The 21,264-nt window shown below is 39.0% G+C and overlaps 1 protein-coding gene across 7 annotated transcripts in view; it reads left to right on the top strand.

Moving 5' to 3' along the window:
• plce1 (phospholipase C, epsilon 1) overlaps positions 1 to 21,264 on the top strand; it is a 100,935-nt gene that overhangs the window by 61,936 nt on the left and 17,735 nt on the right. For 4 of the 7 annotated variants that reach the window (XM_084740517.1, XM_084740515.1, XM_084740516.1 and 1 more), the window contains exons 9-33: positions 2,329 to 2,483; positions 2,666 to 2,833; positions 9,221 to 9,366; positions 9,469 to 9,616; positions 9,741 to 9,851; positions 9,977 to 10,086; positions 10,214 to 10,330; positions 12,243 to 12,284; positions 12,653 to 12,781; positions 12,868 to 13,004; positions 13,538 to 13,644; positions 13,851 to 13,975; positions 14,116 to 14,260; positions 14,677 to 14,838; positions 15,680 to 15,794; positions 15,898 to 16,057; positions 16,151 to 16,273; positions 17,180 to 17,316; positions 17,433 to 17,671; positions 17,897 to 17,958; positions 18,499 to 18,664; positions 18,768 to 18,875; positions 19,206 to 19,322; positions 20,191 to 20,349; positions 21,027 to 21,162. In XM_084740517.1, coding sequence (XP_084596643.1) covers positions 2,329 to 2,483; positions 2,666 to 2,833; positions 9,221 to 9,366; positions 9,469 to 9,616; positions 9,741 to 9,851; positions 9,977 to 10,086; positions 10,214 to 10,330; positions 12,243 to 12,284; positions 12,653 to 12,781; positions 12,868 to 13,004; positions 13,538 to 13,644; positions 13,851 to 13,975; positions 14,116 to 14,260; positions 14,677 to 14,838; positions 15,680 to 15,794; positions 15,898 to 16,057; positions 16,151 to 16,273; positions 17,180 to 17,316; positions 17,433 to 17,671; positions 17,897 to 17,958; positions 18,499 to 18,664; positions 18,768 to 18,875; positions 19,206 to 19,322; positions 20,191 to 20,349; positions 21,027 to 21,162 — 3,324 coding nt within the window. The remainder of the gene's footprint in view (positions 1 to 2,328; positions 2,484 to 2,665; positions 2,834 to 9,220; positions 9,367 to 9,468; positions 9,617 to 9,740; positions 9,852 to 9,976; positions 10,087 to 10,213; positions 10,331 to 12,242; positions 12,285 to 12,652; positions 12,782 to 12,867; positions 13,005 to 13,537; positions 13,645 to 13,850; positions 13,976 to 14,115; positions 14,261 to 14,676; positions 14,839 to 15,679; positions 15,795 to 15,897; positions 16,058 to 16,150; positions 16,274 to 17,179; positions 17,317 to 17,432; positions 17,672 to 17,896; positions 17,959 to 18,498; positions 18,665 to 18,767; positions 18,876 to 19,205; positions 19,323 to 20,190; positions 20,350 to 21,026; positions 21,163 to 21,264) is intronic. The other 3 variants (XM_084740522.1, XM_084740519.1, XM_084740521.1) reach the window with 1 other exon arrangement.

Below are 21,264 nucleotides of genomic sequence, written 5' to 3'. Positions count from 1 at the left end.
ATATTGCCCATTATGCTTGAGAGGTGGACAATTTTATAGTAAGTTTATGTTCTTCCACTGTTTTTAATCCAACGAAAGAATATTAACACCAGTTTAAGTAAAGGTTTCTGTGTTTTATGGAAAGCCAATGAGCGAAGACAAAAATGAAGGTTATTTTTAAGGCATTTTTGCATACTTGTGCCATGCAATAGGAGAAAAGGAGCTGACAGATGACAAATATTGTAAACCAGATAGAAATTCACATCTTGACTACATGATATGGTTGCTACATTTTCTCCTGCTCTCTCTACCATAGCACTTGTGTGAAATGGCATGTCGAGGAGGTGCGGGGTTTATTCATTGAATTTGCTCAGTATGCAGATTTCTTTACATGCCATATATTATGTTTAGCAGGTCACCAGGCTCTCAAAAACATGTAACTTCTTGGCAGTTGTCAAATTGTTTTTATTCTCTGTTTCACTTCATGCAAATATTTCTCTGAAAAATGTGTTCCAGGTTTGGACTGTACAATGAACCATCATTCATACCCTGTAGTCTGTCTCTCTGTAGGACATTTAAAGGATTTAGTGGATTATACTGTCTCTCTAACTATGATAGATAGCTCACACCTGCTGCATAGTGTAAACTACAAAATTTCCACTTGTTGTACTTATCCCTTCCTTCCTCTTTGTCATATCTCTGCCCTCTCCTCCCATCCCTCTTCTGCTCTCATTTTTTTCCTTTGTTTCTCTATCTTGTATTTTTTCTTGCATGTGAAGAATTTTTCCATTGACCTGGTCTCCGTTAGAAAACCTTCTCCTGCTTTGTCCTTAACTCCACTGTTTCAGGTTTATTTCTTTTGATCTTTCCATTATTCTTTTGTTGCCTTTGCTTTCTTTTCCTGTCTCTCATGTTCAGTCTGTCTATGTTCTTATCCCTCACACACACACACACACACACACACACACACACACACACTGAGAGTTCATTACAGAAGCTGTGAGGCCGGATCCACAAATCAAACAGTGTAAATACGCAATTTTTTTTCTGCAGAGCAGTCACTGCTGTTACCATGGCTACCTGTTGCACATCTCAAGGGTTACCAAGGACAACCTTGTGTGTGTCTGCATATGTGTATGCATACACTATTTTTACTAGAAGGACTCTGTCTAATTCCTGGTGTTCAGTATATTCGATGGACAACCCTTTGCCTTGGTATTGTACAGAGCTGCAGTGATTAATTGATAAATCCATTAGTTGTCAACTCTTTTGATTACTGATTAACCATTTTGAGTAATTTTTTAGACAAAATGTCCAAATTCTCTGATTTCAGCTTCTCATGTGTGATTATTTTCTGGTTTCTTTAGTCCTCTATGACAGTAAACTGAATCTCTTTGGGTTTTTGACATTTAATGGACTGAAAAACTAATCAGTTAATTGCTAAAATGACAGATTAATCTAGAATGGAAATAATTGTGAGTTGCAGCCCAAGTATTGTGTTATTGTTTGCTTCTGTCGGAATAAATGCTGTACAGTTTTGAGGTGCAGTGTCATGGTGTGTCCCTGATTGTCTCTGCCTCAGAAGAAGGGACCTTTTGGAGGGCTGAAACAATATCCTGTTGACTAAAATAGGTTTTGTACATTTCTGCGATCAGACTGCAGGTGAAACTCCTCTAAGAGTCCCTAAAATGTTTGCTGGAAAAGCTCCTGCGGGGGAAGGAGCCTGTTAGTTTATGTGGCATTGATCCCGACAATGTACAGTATGTCTACCTGGCAGCTCCAGTACCAGCGTAGAAACTGTCCATTAGTCCTTTGTTAGCAGAGATGAGGACAGGTTTGCATATGTGTGTGTGTGCGTTTGTGTGTAAACAGACAGGCTAATGGACCTGACTGAAATCCAAACACAGGAACTGGCAGGTGATCAATGCTGTTTACTTGTAGAGGGAGAAGTGTGCAGGCTTTTCTTGGCTGGTAGAGAGTGTTTGGTATGCAGGGATTGATGGTTCAGAAGACTCCAGACATTCAGGTTAATCCTGAGAAAGAGGCGCACATTTCATTGAGGCTTAAAACTTTTATGGTGAAAGGGAAACATCAGAGTAGATAAATGTCTTATTTTTAATCCCTTGTCTCTGTGATTTGTGTTCTTTCTTCATTTCTTTACTTGTATGAGCACCAACAGTCTTTGCTGTCCTTGTGTCCTTGATACCTTCTCTTCATCTCTCACTTTTTTTTTCCCTCTCTCATTTCCCAACTAAAATACCAGCTAGATCGTGATATAGCGTGTGGGAAAAGTAGGATCAGTAATGCAATGTTCATGATCTCTCTCGTCTTCTGTTTCTCTTGTTTCAGAGCGTCAGCTGGCCAACAGTATGACCAGTAGCAGCTCTCTTCCTCCCAGTGTCAGTGGGATCAGTAAGGAGCTGGCAGAGGTGCGCCACCTTGTTCAGTTCCCTGAGGAGATCGCCTGTATCCTCACAGAGCAGGAGCAGCAACTCTACCAACGGGTGGGAAGAACTTACAAATTTGGGTCCAAACATAATATAAATATTCATTGTATTGTGTTAGTATGTTAGTATGTTAGTGAGTTTTTAAAGGCAGAATCTAATCTATATCTATATGCTCACAAGCACAAAGTGGAGTTTATTTCTAAGCTGGTAGTAGTAATAATGTACATGTCTGTCTGCAGGTCTTTCCCCTGGACTACCTCTGTTTCCTCACTCGAGACCTGGGCAGTCCTGAGTGTCAAACCAAACGCCACCCAAACCTCAAAGCCTCACTTTCAGTGCCCACCATGCCTACCCCGAGTGCTCAGCGAAGCAACGCCGTGGAGGACCTGGTGGCACGCTTCAATGAGGTAAGGAGTCTGCTTATGTAAAATTTGTGTGTTTATGATTGTCACCCTTTTTTCCGATTTTTTTATTTAGTTTTCTCTTATACACATATGAACATACACATAAACACATTTGCTGAATTAAAAATAGAACATCAAAAACCTCTTATGTTGATACTGCCATAGATAGAGTTGTTACTTGTAAAAAAAAAAAAGGGGGGGGGGGCTGTATGTAATTATTATTTTTGTGACTGATTTATTTGATTTGATTTCTGAATATATCAATTAAGAATTTAATCTATAAGACATATAAAAATGTCTTAAATTTACTTGTTTTGTTTTATGACAGCCCAAATTGTAAAAATATTCAATTTAATTTCATAATAATTTCCATTCTTTGTATCTTGGTGTTTGCTCCTGACTTGTTTTGTGTCTGTTGTTTGTAGTGTCTTATAAGCCCATGAGGGCTGGGCACCTTTTTTTGGTGCATGACACTGAAAAAAAAGAAATTACCTTACCTTACCTTACCTTACCTTACCTTACCTTACCATAAAAGACAAAGAAGACCAACAATTCCTCATAGCTGGAAGATAATTTTCTGTCAATCAACAATCAATCAGTCAATGTGAATGTGGCAGAAATAGAATATAATATTCATGTTTTCATTTGTGTATAATCAACTGAAAATAAGAATTGTTTCTTCATTACCTTAGAACAAGTTGTTTCTGTTCGCAAAAGGTGCAGGTCTTCTTCCACGGGGGCTGCCATGTTTTATGACCACTGTAGTTTCTCCTGCCCGCATGGAAGGGGAGAGTGAGACGAGGAGTTTGCAATCTGCAACCTTATCGCTAGATGTCACTAAATCCTACACACTGGTCCTTTGATAGCTGTGATTCATAAGAGTAACCTTGCACAGTCAGCCTGCAGGATTGTTTTACTCCATGATTTATTTCTGGATGAGATCACTTGAGAATCAGTGATACCAATCTGTGTGGACTATATGGAATAGTTTAATGCCGTGACTCCTTAATCCCTTGAACAACAACATTAAACAAAACCATATAGAGATGTCATTCAAGTTGAAAGACTTCTCCTATATTGGGAAAACACTGATTAATGTTGTCTATGAAGTCTATGGCTTCTCCTGATTGTGCCCTTCACTGACCTCCCCTTAATGACATCACCAGAGACAGGGAAAATGTGTACGTTGCGGTTTGACATGAAAGTGACAGGCTGAAAAGCATAGCAGAACAGTAATTGTGTTTTCCTTCAGCTGGGCTTGCCGTGTTGTGTCGTACGAGTCATACCAACTTATCAGCTCATGACTGAAGCACACACTGGGTGTGCACAACCACACATAAACTGGTGTAAGTTGGCTGAAGTTACTCTCCCCTTGTGTCTTTCCTGGTGAGTGACTTTGAGAATAAACAATCACAACACTGTACTGCTGAGAAAGAGAAAGCGAGAGAGGGGGAGATTGATTGGAAATGATGATGTCATCTTTAAGTTGCATGCCTTTCACATCAGCTGGTTTTCATTTAAGTCAGTGAGAGAAGACACACACACAAAAAATAGTCTCCCCAATGTGCATTGCAGCCATATATGGTCACAAAGGAGTCAAATGACAACAGTGATTCTCCCTGTGAGGACACTGATGAAGCCCTGAAGTGACTTCAAATCGTTACATTCTCAGAAAAAGATGAGATATTGTCAGAGTTTTCTGTCTTATCTTTGAGTGTAAACTGTGGTTTATACAAGTTTTCCTGGGATTTTCTTCAGTGATTGGGGACAGTGTTATGCCAGGTATTCACATTAGAAAACTGTAAAAAGACAATTTTTGAATCAATTTTCTACACCAGGAACTTGCCACATTATATATAGGGAGTGATTTTTGCTCTTTTGTCTTTTAAAATTCTTTATTTTGAGACACTGGATCATTATGACTCAAAACATACAGCAGTCCAAAAGCAATTTCATTTCAGCAGGCTTCCACTGAGTTCTTTTTCAAAATTGATGAGCTTTTTTTTTTGTTTTTTTTACTGGTAAACTGTGCACAAAACAGCAATAAAAAAGTATGTCGGGGGAAATTAGAGAGAGCAGAAAATAAAAATCAATGAGGTTTGTGAGAATAAAACATTACAGGGTCATTCAGTCAATGCCTCTACAAGATCTTGCTGTTAAAGGCAATTGATCCTTAATTTAATTAAACATTTTTCTGAATATGGAGAGAAATAGTAATCTTTCTGCTTTTATTCTTCAACAACTCGATAATTTATTAATTTAAGCAGTTTTTAAGCAAAAATGATCAAAAATCATGCATTTCAGCTTCTTGAAGGGAATATTATTTCAGTCTTTTATGTTTGTAAACTGAAAATCTTTGGGTTCTTTCTTCATGTCATTTTACTGTGTTGGTCTGTTCTATGCACCATTCTGTTCTTGTAGTACATGGAACTACTCCTTATAGCATTTTCTTTTCTGTGACTGCAGTAATGTGCTGGCACCAGGAGAGATTCACTCCCTACATCTGTGTCTGGTTCACATATAAGGGTTCAGGTTACCCACAAGACCACCTTCCCTAAAGAGGGACTGGTGGCCTTTTGCATGTTAGAACTCAATAGTCTAACAGTAGAATAGCTGTCAGTGGAAAAAAAAAAATTGAATTGTGACCTTAAAATCGAAAGTCAGATTGGGTTGTGCATTTGGGGGATCTTGCTCTTCACCATTATGTAGATTATATCTGGTTAAACTCACCCTGATTTAGACCTGACCACACTGCCTTGCACCAGATCCACTGCATCTTGAGATATTACATTAGCTTTAGAGTCTGATTTCTTTACTCGCACTTGACAGACAACCTTTTATAAATTTAAATCAAATATTCCCAAAGGTATCAAATGGTTTCGATTCTGTTCATTTTCGAGCCATGTATGGGAGTGAAAGATAAGAGGGGATAGCACGGCAAGAGAAACTCTGGAAGCAGGGAAGGGTGAGGAGTTTGGGCCCCTTTGTGTCTGTCCGGAGTGTTTAGCTTTGACAGGGCGAGTACACTATGTGCTCATGCGCCGAGTTTGTAATAGTTCCCTGTCAACCTTGGTTATGTAATTCATGTATCAAGGAGAAACTGACCCTCATAGTTCAACTAATAACACATGCACAGATGGAGACGGACAGACGGACAGACAGATGGACACATACGCAAACATCAAAGGGGGATCAGCTTGTACCTAGCTCCGGTTCTGTGTGTGTGTCTGTGTGTTTGAAATGTTGTCAAGCTGCCATTGATAACACCTATGCTATGTATAAGGGGAGGCTGTTGTTTGAGGAAACTTTTTGCACAGCTCCTCTCCGTCCTTGTCTCTTGTTTGCTCTTTTCTGCTCTTCTGTGCCATTACACACTGTCTCTCTATATATAGTCTCTCTTCATATCCTGTCTATTATCACACTGAGTACACACTTCTACTATCTGGAATATCAGAGGAGATGCCAGCTATCTATGATGCCTTGATCTGTGGCGATTCAAAAAGCCACTTTGCAGCCTGTTGGAGTGGTTTAGATGGTGACTGTAACTCAACCCGGCTGCTGGCTAGAAGCGACTGATAGCACATTTTCACACAAGGTGCACAGCGCACATCCTGCATAGAGCAGGGGAGCAACAGATAAGAGCCTGTGGAGCAGCAGGGTTGTTTGTCAGTAAGTCATATACAGTAGATTCTAGTACAAGCTTTTGCACAATTAGAGCAAGACACTGCTGCATCCTCGCAAGCTCCAGGGCTGATTGTTCTGTGTTTGAAGCTCTGTTTCTGATCTGTCTGCGACAAGTTAGAGAAGAATTTCCCTAACTAGAATCAATAGTGGTGATATGTTATGCATTGTAACCACTAGGTTACCAGGAGTCCCTGATAATTTTTAGGTTTTTTTTTTAATTAATATACCATAATATCCAATTTGTATGGCTATTGGTAAAGCAAAAACGTTTGCAGATTAAATGAGCTGGTTGTCACAGTTTACTTTTAATCAGGGGAATGATAGCATTGGGTAACATTTGGGTTTTTTCTAACAAATTATACTTTTAAAACAATAGTGGTGCCAGAACCAATACTTTTTCAAAGAAAGAAGCATTTTTTCATTGCTAAGGCAAATTTGGACTTTAAATTAAATATATTATATTAACATTTAATAGTTTAAAATGTACTTAAATATATATAAATAAATACTGTGCATAGCCAAATGTTTCACTCCTTAACACAGTTTTTAAACATTTGTTAGTCAGTGCAAATACTATCTAATAAGTTGACATTTGAGTCACCCGGTTAGCTGATCGCTCTGCTAGACAGCTGGATAACAATAACAATGAGGCGACTTGATGCAACAAGTGTAACCCAAAATGCTCTGCCATATATGCTGGTGGGCCCAATGTAAACTGTAAAACAATACAGAAAAGCCAATTTAATGCAGCTTAACAGTTTTTTTTCCCTCAACTGCTGTTTTTCAAGAATAAACTTTGAACCTCACTTACATTTTAGTTCCACTGAACTATGTAATATATTTTGTAGGATTAAGGGAAAAGTGGGCCTACTTTACCTGAAGTTTTCTATTTTCATGTTTCTCAGTTTGCGTAAATAAAGGTGTTACTTGGTGAGTACAGTTTGGAGGAGACAGCTCACTGTCTGAGAAGGATTACATTTTCACTGTAACCCTCGGCCCTCTTCCTGCCCATGCTTCTATCACATAGGAATGCATAAACTGCTGTGCTTTCATTTATACTGGATAGGGAGAAATTATGAGACTTAACAAACCATAACATAAGTAAGTTTGAATAAAATTATGACACCAGCTTTTTAGAGTCTGACAAATTGGAGTTGGCATTTTATCAAAGACTGTAGATTATAGGTTTATGACATATGTTCTGTGTATGTACAAGCTCATATCTATGATGTCTGTATATACCTTGTGTTAAATTGTGTATATATGTGTCTGAGATTGATATGTAAGTATTCATGGTCTCATGTATGTTAATGGTTGCATGTGTTATGTATGATTTCTGTGCTTGCTTGTGAATGAATCACTTAAAGGTCAGAGGTGACATGGGGGAAAAACAACATGTTACATCACCACAACCCCAAACAAAAACTCTACCTGTGAAACCGAGAACTTTGTTACATGTTTTTAGTGTGTGTGTGTGTGTGTGTGTGTGTGTGTCTTTATTTAGTCCCTGTGAAGTCAGACTGCGGTGGGCTTTACAGATCCTTACATAACCCAGTAATAGATCTCTGGGCTAGGGGGATGTTTTTACCGGCTGCAAGGGGGTGAGGGAGTTTGAGTGTGCGTGTGTTTATGTGCATGTGAATACATTCATGGAGCTCTGAAGCATTGAGGCACTAGCAAGCAAGAAGCTGCCAGATTGAAATCTGATCTTTTCCTGTATTGTGAGTTTGTGTATGTCAGTCACAGAGAATGTGAAAGGAAGCTGACCCTGATATATATCTGCTTCTTCCATCGTGTCTTTTGCGCGTGCTGGAGGGCAGTCAGTGCAGAGACAGCATGCAGCTGATTGATATCTGATCGCATTCTTTCTTGTGTGTGTGTGTGTGTGTGTGTGTGTGTGTGTGTGTCAGTGTGTGGCCAGCTGGCATGGTCTTGTGCATACATTACCACTTTAGGCACAACTTGCCATACCAGAGTTTAAAAGGGATGATATGAGTGCAAGTCAGACCACACACAATACAGAGTTTCATCTGACCATCACTTGGCTGTGGACCTTGTCTCCTGTTCGCTGGGTTTTAACACACCTACTAACAGCCTTGTAGTAACACACTAACACACTTACATGTCATCTTGTGGCTTGCTAGCATTGACTGTATAAAGATAGATTGTGCACCTTCACTTCCTGATACGAGTGCTGCCATCTTGCGCTGGTGATGTCATTTTGAGCCAGAGTTTGTGCAGGGTTCTGTTATGTTTGGAAAACCCCTGCTTCACATACAATTTTTAACATTTTTTTTATCAACTAAAATTAATTTTTTATACTTTTATATCACATTAATAACAACACTTTCACCACTGTTAGGTCAGACATAATTTACCTGTTTAGCAACAGACTAAAAAATGAAAATGAAATGAAAATCAATTAATTGTTTTAAAAATAAAAAAAAAAGCTTTATTTGCCACAGCAACATATTACCTATTCTCTGACAGGACCACATTGTCTATGAAATATAGAAAGGTGTAAAGGCTGTTTATTTTGAATATTAACTGATGGCCTCCTACTAAGTATAGCTTGTTTGTTTTTCATGAAAAGTCATGTCTTTTCACCACTGAGTTCTGGTGGAGAAGCAAGACAGTCAAGAATATAAGTGTTTGTTTATCAACTTTAATGTGATAATAACTATTAGTAATATTGTATTCTGACAGGTGAGTTCATGGGTGACGTGGCTGATCCTGACAGCGGGGTCTATGGAGGAGAAGAGGGAGGTTTTCTCCTACCTCGTCCACGTGGCTAAATGCTGTTGGAACATGGGAAACTACAACGGTGTCATGGAATTTCTGGCTGGACTCAGGTTTTAAAACACATACAGACACTAACTCAAATATGCTCACATACTGTACACAGACGTGTACATAAGTAATTCATTTTTTTTGTTTGTTTTGTTGTCCTCCAGGTCCCGCAAGGTGCTGAAGATGTGGCAGTTCATGGACCAATCAGACATTGAGACCATGAGGAGCCTGAAGGATGCCATGGCTCAGCACGAGTCTTCTTCTGAGTACAAGAAGGTTGTGACCAGAGCTCTCAATATCCCAGGATGCAAGGTAGGTTGCTGTTTATTCAGGTGAACTTTTGGGAATGCCTAATTTGTTGTTAATTACCTCTTTAAGTCAGTATGTATTTGTTTCACATTATCTCTTACTTATCTGTTTTTTTCTGACTCCATAGGTGGTGCCATTCTGTGGGGTTTTTCTGAAGGAGCTGAGTGATGCATTAGATGGAACAGCAAGCATCATCAGCCTCAAACCACCTCCAGATAATACAGAGGACTCGATAGAGGTACAGTAAACACCCACATGCATGCACAAATATGATTATACACATCTCACAGAACTAATCCAAGCAGTAAAAATTAGAGGTCATGGTTGTATAATTCATTGTTATGTCTATCCCACTTTTTCTAGTTTGTGTCTGACTACAGCGGCCAGCACAACTTCATGTCTCGTTCTGGTCCAGATGGTCTACACGTCCCAGAGAAAGAAGCTACTGTCAGCAACATTCTTCAGATTATCAGGTACACTACATCCTTGGAAACATGTTTTCAAGTCTATGTAGTGATTTCCTGTTCACTTTCTTCTGTTCACCATTTCGCTTTGATGTCAGCTTCTCTTGGACTTGACGCTTGACTTTCTGCTTCTTAGATCTTGTAATCGTAGTTTGGAGCAAGAGGATCCCGATGAGGTGTCCACCAGTCCCTCTTCTACTGGCCCATCTCCTACATCCAGAAACAACTCCTTTAGGGACCGCTGCCGCAATCAGTCAGTACCCTTTTATTCCTCTCTTTTTATGTGATATATAAGCTTTTTTTGTGCATTTTGTTTACCTTAGAGTTTTCTTGTAACATCGGGTACCAAACAGCAAATCTGGATCTCATAAAAGATGAGCCTTGTCTAGTTTAAGGATACCATAGAGGGGTAAATGTTTCCTGTCTCAGGATCTTGAACCCATCCAGCTGAAGGATGATCTCTGAGTGTGGGGAATGTTGCGCAAGTTGTGTCCAAGCTAATGGAACATATAGTACAGTATCAAATAGCACAGAACATGTGACCCAGTCCATCAGAACAGCAGAACGTTGTGTACAACTGCAGTTGTTTTCACTTTTTATTTACTTGTGTCTAAGTGGACCACTTCACACTGTTTCTGTTGTGCCTTTTTTACATTTCAAAAAGAAGCCAGAATGGAGTGAGAACATGAGTGCAGACAGTGAGAAATATGATTAAAAGGGACAGGTTAGCTCTTTAAGACTATTAAGTCTTGTCTGTGTGACTTGATAATTAAAATTGATAAATTCAAAGTGTTAAGTTCATATGAATGTGAACTCAGGGAATTGCTTCAAAAGAGCTTTGTTCAGTCAGTTTTCCCTAAATTTACAATGGTTGATCAAGGCAAGCCAGTTAAATTCCAAATTAAGTGGTTAATTTTTTTCTCCTGGCTTTTTTAAAAATGGTAATTAAAACTGGTCAGTAATTATTAATATCAATTAAAATGAAACACTTTATTGTGATACATTTTTCAGCCTGTTTCTCAGCCCTACTCTTCCCTATGTAACATTTTTGGTAAAGCATGCCTTTAAGGCAGACTGCACTGTGATCCTTCCTACCATAGGGCCGTTTCCAAAATTGACTTCTGTATTTTCCTGTTCATTTCACAGACAATAACTCATAGACAAAGTAAAAGTCTGTAAAGGTCTGTTATGTACAGATTTATATCACAATTATGAATACTATCATGCTGTGAATGATTGGCATGGCTGGCCTCTCACTTCAGAATAAAGACAGTTATTGTGCTTCGTCATAAGTTTTGTAGACAGAGCAGTTTATGAAAAGACATTTATGAACATGCTACCACAACAGGCTCTCTTGGATTAATAAACCAACTGCTACACATTGATTTTAAACAACCAAAAGTTGTATTTTCCAAGCCGAAATATGCCTATTGAAGAAAATGTCATACGATTAATTAAACAGGATACAGATACATTGGTTTCTTTAGATAGTTATATGTATTTTACATTCAAAGTAGAATTTCTGGGGCCAGATGAACTGGATGTTTACCAAGCTCTGTCTGAACAGTATACTGTCTTTCATAAACACCAGTACAAGATAATGGGTTTGTGTAGGAACACGTGCAGATTGTTATTGAGATGGGGTGATGTTCACATAAACTGCTGTGTCACAGAGAAAACAGATAACAGGTTAGTTTCCTGTCAGGACAGGAAGGAACAGAGCTCTGGTACGTTTCAGCATTCTGTGCTGGAAAGTAGCTAATGGGACAAGCTGGGATTTAGTTGTGAAAATCTTGTTAGAAAACTCATTTCACTTCAAGCTCGGCCTGTGGTGTTTGTGTTAAGGAAACCTGGATTATCTTCTCTGTGTTTCTAGACAGTTTGCACTGACTCTGAGTTATTATTTGTTAGAGCTCAGGATAACAACTCTTCTTCATTTTGGCTGGGGTTATGGTGTTCATTTGTCTGCGCTGGGATGCAGATAAATATTATCTTTCTTACTCAAAGAGGTTTAGGAATTCCTGTCCTGTGTCCATGATCTTTCCCACTGGCATCCTCTTTTTGCTACTTTTCTTTTCCCATCTGAGAACTTGTGCAGGAACCTCTGTATGCTTTTTATTCGTCTCATTCTTCCTCTCTATTCTTTTTCCCCTTCTCCATTCTAGTTCACATTCATTTAGGACGCCGCCAGACTCAAATCGTGTCTTGTAAGTGGTTGTAAGAGTGCTGGGAGTTTGAGCATTAATGTCAACATGTTTTCAGTTGTGATTTGAGAATAAGCTCATTCAGAGGTAAAGGAATGTGTAATGACAAATGCATGATGCTCTAATGCTTGTTCAACCAATGCACCGAACAGAGTGCATTTTTGTGCTGTTTATCTCACTGTAAATGCAGGTCATCTCTTACTTTTTTAGACTGGTCCTTAATGCATTTTCAAAACTGCCTCTGCTGCAGTAGTTAAAATGCTGTGTATAAACTGATGCATTTGCTGATTCACATGGAAATTGGTAAACTAAAATTTCAAGATTCAGATGTTAAATTTATTTATTTTTCTCAATCTTGTACCTATCTTCAGATTCATGGTAGGCGACTTGTCGGATTCAGAGAGCGATTTGTCATCTGAGCCACTGGTAAAAGAGGTGGAGTTTCAGGGGACTGAGGAGACACACAGAGCTTTCAGCCATGGCACTGAGCTCATTCCTTGGTAAGAAACACACACAGACACTTGCACACATACACACATAGACCGCACAACAGACACTCCACAGTGTCCGTGTTTTCTTTTTCTAGGTACGTGTTGTCACTACAACCGGACGTCCACCAATTTCTGCTGCAGGGGGCTACGGTGATCCACTACGACCAGGACAGCCACCTCACAGCCCGCTGTCTGCTGCGACTGCAACCTGACAACACAACACTCACCTGGGGTAAATTATAAAAGTGTCATTAAAAAATTATACAATTCAAAAGATATGTGTAACTCCTCAGCTGGGAACCACTTACAACCTTGTTGTCTGGAGTTTGCATTATTTAGACTGTTGTTTTATATTCATAATATACAGAATTTTCAGCAGTATATTAGTTTACCTCTGTTAATTCTAAAGGGTTGTGTACAAGAAGGTGATTGTGTTAAGATGATCTTGAAAGAACTGCTGAAAAGATTTACTTACATCTGTAAACTTTTAGATGTTTATGTGTCATGGAGACAAGTCTCATTTCCTCTCTCATTATTACTCTTTAAACAAAAGGAAAACAGACATCCATGATTAAAAAAAAAATCATATTTCCTCAGTCTTTATTATGTTTCAAACATATTGTAAATCTGTTTTTTCACAGTAGGTAAGTGCCATGTCTCTTGTAATGCACACAATTTAAACTGGTTGTAAATTTGTGCAGTTGTTCAATTTCCTATGTCTTTCCTACATTTCAAACATGTCGTAAATGTGTTGATTTATGGCAGGTAAGCCTCAGAGTGGAGGGGCTTCTCCCACAGAGCCACCACTGGGATTAGGACAGCCTGTAGTGGCAGGACTAGCAGAAGGCCTTTTGGACCTGGGAGTGGTGAAGGTTTGTTTAAAATATATATGTACTTTTGTAGTTTTCTTAAAACAAATAAAAAAAAGAAGTTCTTTAGCTCTTTGAGTTTACATTGATGGCAGCAAACTGAGCTGCATTATTTCAAAATCCTCAAATAATATTAATTTATCATAAGTAATCAGTTTTGTGTTTGAGTTGGATTGCACTTATAATATTGTGTTTATTTGAATGTGCAGGCAGTGTTTCTGGGTCATCAGGGAGTAGACGTCCATACTGTATGTTTGCAAAACAAGCTGAGCCAGATGACGGTGGAGGAGAACGGTCTCAGCCTCCTCTATGGTCTCAGTACCACCGACAACAGGTTAGTGTCATGTATCAATCACCACCAACCTGCTTTAAAATTCACTTTTTGCCCAGTGGTTCATTGCTCTCTTGATACAATGGTAAAACACTTTGCCATTTACTAAATATTTTCAACAATCTCTCAACTTCTGTAATCAGACTCCTGCACTTTGTGGCGCCCAACCACACGGCCCGGATGCTTCATAAGGGCCTGTCAGAGTTGGTGAATGCAACCAGAAAATTGAAGAAGTTTCCTGACCAAAGGTTGCAGTGGCTGAGGAGGCAGTATGTCAGTTTGTATCAGGTAACTCTTTTTTCTTTGGCACATGACCTTTTTTTTCCATCAATTAAATATGAATTAAAAATTCATGGATTTGAAAAGGCCTTCAAAGGTGGTGTTGGATGAAGTGAAAGCAAAGTATTATTGGTATATTTTCAGGGTTATAAATTTTGCATTGCCATGCATTGGCCATCAAAATAAAGGTTTTGCAGCTTTATTATTTTTTCTCTCTGAAACAAAAATACTTCACTGTTTAAATCTGAAACTTTATCCCTAAAACATTTTGAAATCAAAGCAGTGTGCTTCATCTTTGCCATTTTTTCCTATTTGTTTTGTTCATAAAAGTGTATGCAGTACACAAAGGATAGTCTGAAAAATATCTGAAATAAAAAGAGGATTTTGTATCTGATCTTCTCTGTCCTTGTGCTCGTCTCTGTTAGGAGGATGGCAGGTACGAAGGCCCTACACTAGCTCATGCCATTGAGCTGTTTGGTGGACGGAGGTGGAACATGGGTACAGGAGTAGAGAAACCTGGCGGCCAGAAAAACAGCCCTCTGAGCATCAATGATAAGACCAAGAAGAAGAAAAAGGTCCTTGTCAGGGTCAGTAAATAAAAAAGTTATGTTTCTATATCTGTCCCTCTTCTGTTCTTGATACATTTAGCTAAAATTTCAGTGTCTTGGACAAAACAAAGTTAACTGCTGGTATATTTGTAATCTTTCGCCCTAGACAAATTTGTTCTTTTCATATTTTAGTGCTTAACAATAGTCTGGATTTTGCACAGGGGTCGTGGGTTCAGGCTGGGGGGAACAGGGGATGCTGAAAAGGAAAAACTACAGTGGAAAAATTCTTAAGAAAAGAGTCAACTTCAAGAGAAACACAACCCAATGTCACGCTGTGCTGGCCAATCATGAGTCAGCGATCAGACTGTTCCATAGTCAGCCTGAAAGATCTCTGAAACCAGGCACTATTTAGGCAGTGATCATGGACCAAACAGTGACGCTCTCCCAGTTGTGTCCCTGGTTTGTTTATTTTGTTTAACCAGGTTTGTCATCTGGGTTTGTAGTTTATGCCGCTAAACAAAGATGCCGAGAAGCTTCGGTTTGTGTCCATTTTTTTGTGCGAGAGAGAGCATGCAGCGTGCAGTTGTTGTACAAGGTAGACACTGAATATAATAAGTGACCACTGGTGCCAGGGGATCAGAGAAATAAAACATTATTTCCTGATTGATTTACAGCTGTTATGTATTAAGCACAAAAAAAAAAAACACTCCTGCACACACAGCCCCAACCCTCACATCACCGCCCAACCACCTAATAGCTGTAATGTCTGATTCTGTCTGAATGTGGCTGGTTTTACATATAAAGAGCCTTTGCTACACCTACCAACTCACACAGATGTAGTCTCTTGTTTTTAATATGTGTGTTTACACACCAAACACAGGGAGACAGTGGGGATGCCACAGATGATGAGATGGTATCCAGGAAAACGCGGAGCTGTAAGGAGGGACTGTATCGAAACGGACCAGAATCTGACAGCATTGACCAAGAAGATCCAGGTGACATTTTTCAGACCTATTAAGATCTCAGCAGATCATTTCCTGTGATACTGTCCTCGTCTGTATGATTTCTATTTATGCCGAGTCCTCTTTGTCTCCGTAGAGGACAGCTTTCCTGGACCGTTCTCCCTCTCATCCAATAAAAGCCCTGGATTGCTTGCCTCGTCTTCTTCCTCCTCCTCTTCCTCCAGCATGGTGGGATCCAACCAGTCCCGCCCGCAATCCTCTCCGATCCTCTCAGGAACTAACAAGTCACAGCCGGGGTATGACCATAACTGTACTGTATATGAACACTGGAGGTGTGAAAGTCTGACATCTAATAATCAGATATTTTGCTTTTTCTTTGTGGGCTGCAGGGCGTGGAGCAGCAGGTCATGGCATGGTCGAGGTAAAGGCTGTTTTAAAAGCTTCCAGAACCTCATGATGTCTGACAGCACGATGAGCTTCATTGAGTTTGTTGAGCTCTTCAAGTCCTTCAGGTAGATACCGAAAATTATTCTAGTAGAGCCTGTGTTTTTGTTTTTTTTATGAATTTTTAGTGCCCTGCAGTGTAAGAGCAAGGATTCATACAACATAAATATGCTTCTGTTTATCTGCCAAACTAAAACGTGGGCACATTTTTCTGGGTATGAATTATCATCCGACATTCAGTAATGGCCTGAAGCATTCGTGTATATATGTATATATATGTTTATGTTCAGTTCAGCCTTTTTTATTTTGCCATCTCACTCCCTCTAGTTCTATAATTGTGTTTTTTATCAATAGCAGCTAAGGAGCATGATAAAACAAATGCTTTCCAAGGTTATCATGCCTTCCCAAGGATTCTTGTCTTTATAATATTTAGCTTCTCTAATATTTTCCCTTGTCAAATGAAAGGAAACAATGTTTTGCCTCGATAAGCAGTGGATTATTCTCATACCAGTCCTCCTACATTTCTTAGATTGTGTGGTATCCTCTCATCTGCTGCCCAACAGTTTTTTTTAAAATTCCACTTGTTCAACACTTGCTCAGCTATGCAAAGAAAGTGGAAGTACAGGACATCAGCAGATCAGTCTCTCAAAAGTCTTGCTTATTTTCCAATAATCGCACCGGAGATGTATTATGTTTAGCCATCTGAAAATTCGAACAAGTCTTCAAACTCTCAAATCTGTTTATTCTTGAGAACATTGAGGAGAATTCATACAAGCAGTGTGCGAAATACCTAGTGATAATGGACGGGTCCCCTCTTAACTATGGTTTTGTTAGTATTCTAATTGAGCTTTTCAGAATTGAATCCAAAGTTACTGAACATCAATCTCTACAAAGTCCAAGCAAGATCACCTTTATTTAGTCTCCAAAAAGACTAAAATGGGACTAAACTCTGCTGCGTGTCATTTTCTCCACAGCATCCGCAGCAGAAAGGACCTGAAGGAGCTGTTTGACACCTTTGCTGTCCCCTGCAGCCGTTCAAGTCCAGAGTCGGCTCCTCTCTACACCAACCTCAGGATAGATGACAAAGACACAGGGCTTCAGCCAGACCTCGGTAACAAACAGATACATTCTTTTATATATAGTCAGCAGTCAAAAACATGTGGACAAGCACCATGTTATTCCTCTTTTCCTTTCTCCCTCACTGTATTCTTTTCCTCTCCTCTCCAGACTTATTAACTCGCAACGGTTCTGATCTGGGCCTGTTTATCCGGACGAGGCAGCAGATGTCTGACAACCAGAAGCAGATCTCAGATGCCATTGCAGCAGCCAGCATTGTGACCAATGGCACAGGAGTGGAAAACGCATCGCTAGGTGTCCTGGGATTGGCTATCCCTCAGCTCAACGACTTCCTAATCAACTGTCAGAGAGAGCACCTGAGCTACGACGAGATTCTCAGCATTATACAGGTACAGTCTGGAGCCTGGAAGGAAAGCACTTTAAAAATAAAATCTTTTAAACATGAACTGGATGAAGGAAATACATTGTAGTAGAGAGAATGAGGAGAAAATGCCTGTTCTAGATTTGTGAATTCACCAGATGAATGAATAGGATGAAAGAAACCTGAAACACAAGGAAGGAAAATGGACTTGATCAATAATGGTAATTAACAGTTTCTTGATTTTCTCTTACAGAAATTTGAGCCCTCGTCAAGCATGAGACAAATGGGTTGGATGTCATTTGAAGGCTTTGCAAGGTAGAGTAAAAATTTTAACATTTCTTTATACAAGATTTTGTTTGGCTCCTGCCCAAACTTGAAAACAGCCTGGTTAACCTCAGAGGATGCATGGGACAGCTCACTCTCTTTTGCTTTTTTTTTTAACATTTTCAATCTACTTTGCTTTGTTTACTTTGCTACAGTCCAGTTTTTCTTATAATAAGAACACTTATTAGTTAGTTAATTAGTCAGTTACTTATTAGTTAGTTAGGTTGACAACCTTTAAAGAAAACAAAGGAAATATACACAAATGCCATTACTTTTAAAGATATTTGCTCTTTTTTTAAAACTTAAAATCCAGCTAGCATTGTTTCCTTACGCTACTCCTTTCTGTTATTTGAGTCATCTATGATCAACATTTTGTAAACAATGAAACATCATTCAAGTATTTTCTGAATTTAAACAATATTACAAACGGTATCATAAAACAACACAAAGCATTTTTCTGCAGTGATTACTTGGTAATTGTAATCAGTGTGATAGTTTCATGTATTGTTATCTAACCATCCCTTTTTCCAGGTTCTTGATGGATAAGGACAACTTTGCTTCTCGTATTGAGGAATCCCAGATGAATCCAGAGGAGCTGCAATACCCTCTGTCCTACTACTACATCGAATCTTCTCACAACACCTATCTGACTGGACACCAGCTCAAAGGAGAGTCCTCTGTTGAGCTTTACAGTCAGGTAAGAAAGCCTATTTTTTTACACAGTATTTAAAAAGTTTTTTGGACCCCTAACTTCTATTTGGTATGTTTGTGTCTTATCACTGATTGTAATCCTTCACCAGGTGCTTCTGCAAGGCTGCAGGAGTGTCGAGTTAGACTGTTGGGACGGAGACGATGGCATGCCAGTTATTTATCATGGACACACACTTACCACTAAGATACCCTTTAAGGTTAGAAATGCATCTGAATTATCAAAGCCCATTCCTTAGTGCAGATTGCAAAACACATTTGTTCTGCTGTGTGATTTTATTTTGGCAAAGAAGTCGAGGCAGAAATTCTGTTGGTTCAATAAACCAAAGAAATGTTAATTGTTATACATCAGGTGACCTCAGCCACATCAATATAGTTTATTCTGTGTAATCACCACCTTGTATTTTATGTAGTGTTCAAATGGCTGTTTCAGTAAGACTCATTAGTGTTGGTTTCTATAAAGTTTCATTGACTTTGTCTGGCTTGGAGTGCTGTTTTTTAAGAATTTAATCTCTCCCATGATCCTCCAGGATGTGGTGGAAGCAGTTAACCGATCTGCATTTGTCAATTCGGACATGCCTGTCATCTTGTCCATAGAGAACCACTGCTCCCTTCCACAACAACGGAAGATGGCTGAAATCTTCAAGGTATGACAGCAACAATGAAATTCTACAAGATATGACTTTTCTTATCATCTGTGGTCCCATATGTTTTCACTTTTATCTGTTTCTGAGGGAACAATATATCAGATATCGCAGTATTGCAATACATTACTGGACTGTGATAGTATCTGCTGTAATATTACATGATTAATGATTTTATTGTTTTTATTTTATTTGCTAAAAGGACTACTACTGACTTTTTTCCAACTGGACATACATCATTCAAACATTCATTGCCAAAGAGAATTAATTGCAGTTTTGTGCGCCTTCAGCAGTCACAGACTTTATATTTCAGAAATTACATGCATCTTCACCTTCAAGTAGTCTAGTCTGTAGTACAACCATGTGTTTTCCTTAGCAGCACTTGTAGCGGCACTTTTTAAGTAAGAGTTGTACTATTACCTAACAGCCTCGTTTTCCCAGATTCTCGCAGCTGCTGTGGGCATTCAACCTGGCAGACCTCCAGCCACAGGCTTGCTTTTCTAATCTTCAGGCTACAACTTTCCCTCTCTTCTTCTTTTTTAAGTTATACACGAACGGCCACACATATCTGGGCATGACAGATACATCATGGAATATCATCTCGCTTTCATCTCACAAAACTTCCCAGCATCCTATCCTCCCAGGAGACCTACTTCTGAGTGGCTTGATAAAGAATCGTCTTTCATGTTCAGATAGCTCTGTGCCTTGGGCCAGCTTATGTCACCATGGGCTTGTTTATTTGTTGTTTTGTGCTGATAAAAGCACTTTTAAATTTCCTTTTCCTCCTCTCACTTGACATGCCATTCTGACCACATTATTGGACACAATTTATGGATGTCTCGTCTATCGTGTTTGAATATTTATTCATTAGACGGTGTTTGGGGAGCGTCTCGTGACACGCTTCCTCTTTGAAAGTGACTTCAGCGACGACCCTCACCTGCCGTCTCCACTGCAGCTGCGGGGGAGGATCCTCCTCAAGAACAAGAAGCTGAAAGCACACCAGGCACCAGTGGACATCCTCAAACAGAAGGTTTGAGCAGAAAGAAAGGCTTCCTGTCATCACATATACACAAATATAAACATGTACATAATTTATATCTATTAATATAAGCCATCCTCCAAATGGCCTTACAGGTAGCATTAGTACATTCAATATTTAACACTGTTAGTTAGAGTGCCGTCACATAAATAATAGATGCTAATGTGCTTAAATGCACACCTCGTCACACCATTTTCACTCAGTCCACCTAGAACACATAATGTGCTTCAGTGTATACACTCTTCTCAGATAAGAGCTTGTATATTCACAGGTAATACATCAGATACAAGTATATCTTGGTAAATATTAGTTCTTCTCACACACAGTGTTTTACATGCACTTAACAGTTTCTGTTTTTTTTTTGCCTTATTTTTTATTGACAGTTGCGACTTTTATAAACATACCAACCAACAGATGAACTTATAATAAATTCCCAAAGCAAAATAAGAAAAAAAGGGGGGAAAAATAGTGGTTTGGGAGTTACATTTTTATAGTCTATTCATTCTCTCATTTTCATCAACTAAAACATTATTATATATAAAAGTATATTTAAAAAAAAAAAAAAGATAATAAAGTGAGCAGAATTAGATTAGAAGTAGGTGATAGGGATATCACCCCCTAGTATTCTCATTTTTTTCTCTTTTTGTTTTACAATTTTTTAATCCCAGGCTCATCAGCTGGCCCACATGCAGGCTCAGGCTAGCAATGGTTCACCAGGGGTTACTTCACCTGGCAACCACACCAACGAGGAAGAGGAAGAGGAAGAAGACGAGTACGACTATGACTACGAGTCTCTATCAGATGGTAAGAAGAGCTGCAAAGATTACAAACACTGCAAAAGCACAAAACTAACACAGAAAATCAGCTGAACAAGATCTTCATTGATTCACATAATGAAATACCACA

Source organism: Lutjanus erythropterus, chromosome 17 (genome assembly GCF_056507025.1).
Source record: "Lutjanus erythropterus isolate fLutEry1 chromosome 17, fLutEry1.hap2, whole genome shotgun sequence".
Taxonomy (NCBI): Eukaryota; Metazoa; Chordata; class Actinopteri; order Lutjaniformes; family Lutjanidae; genus Lutjanus; species Lutjanus erythropterus.
This window is presented reverse-complemented; position numbering and strand designations above follow the sequence as displayed.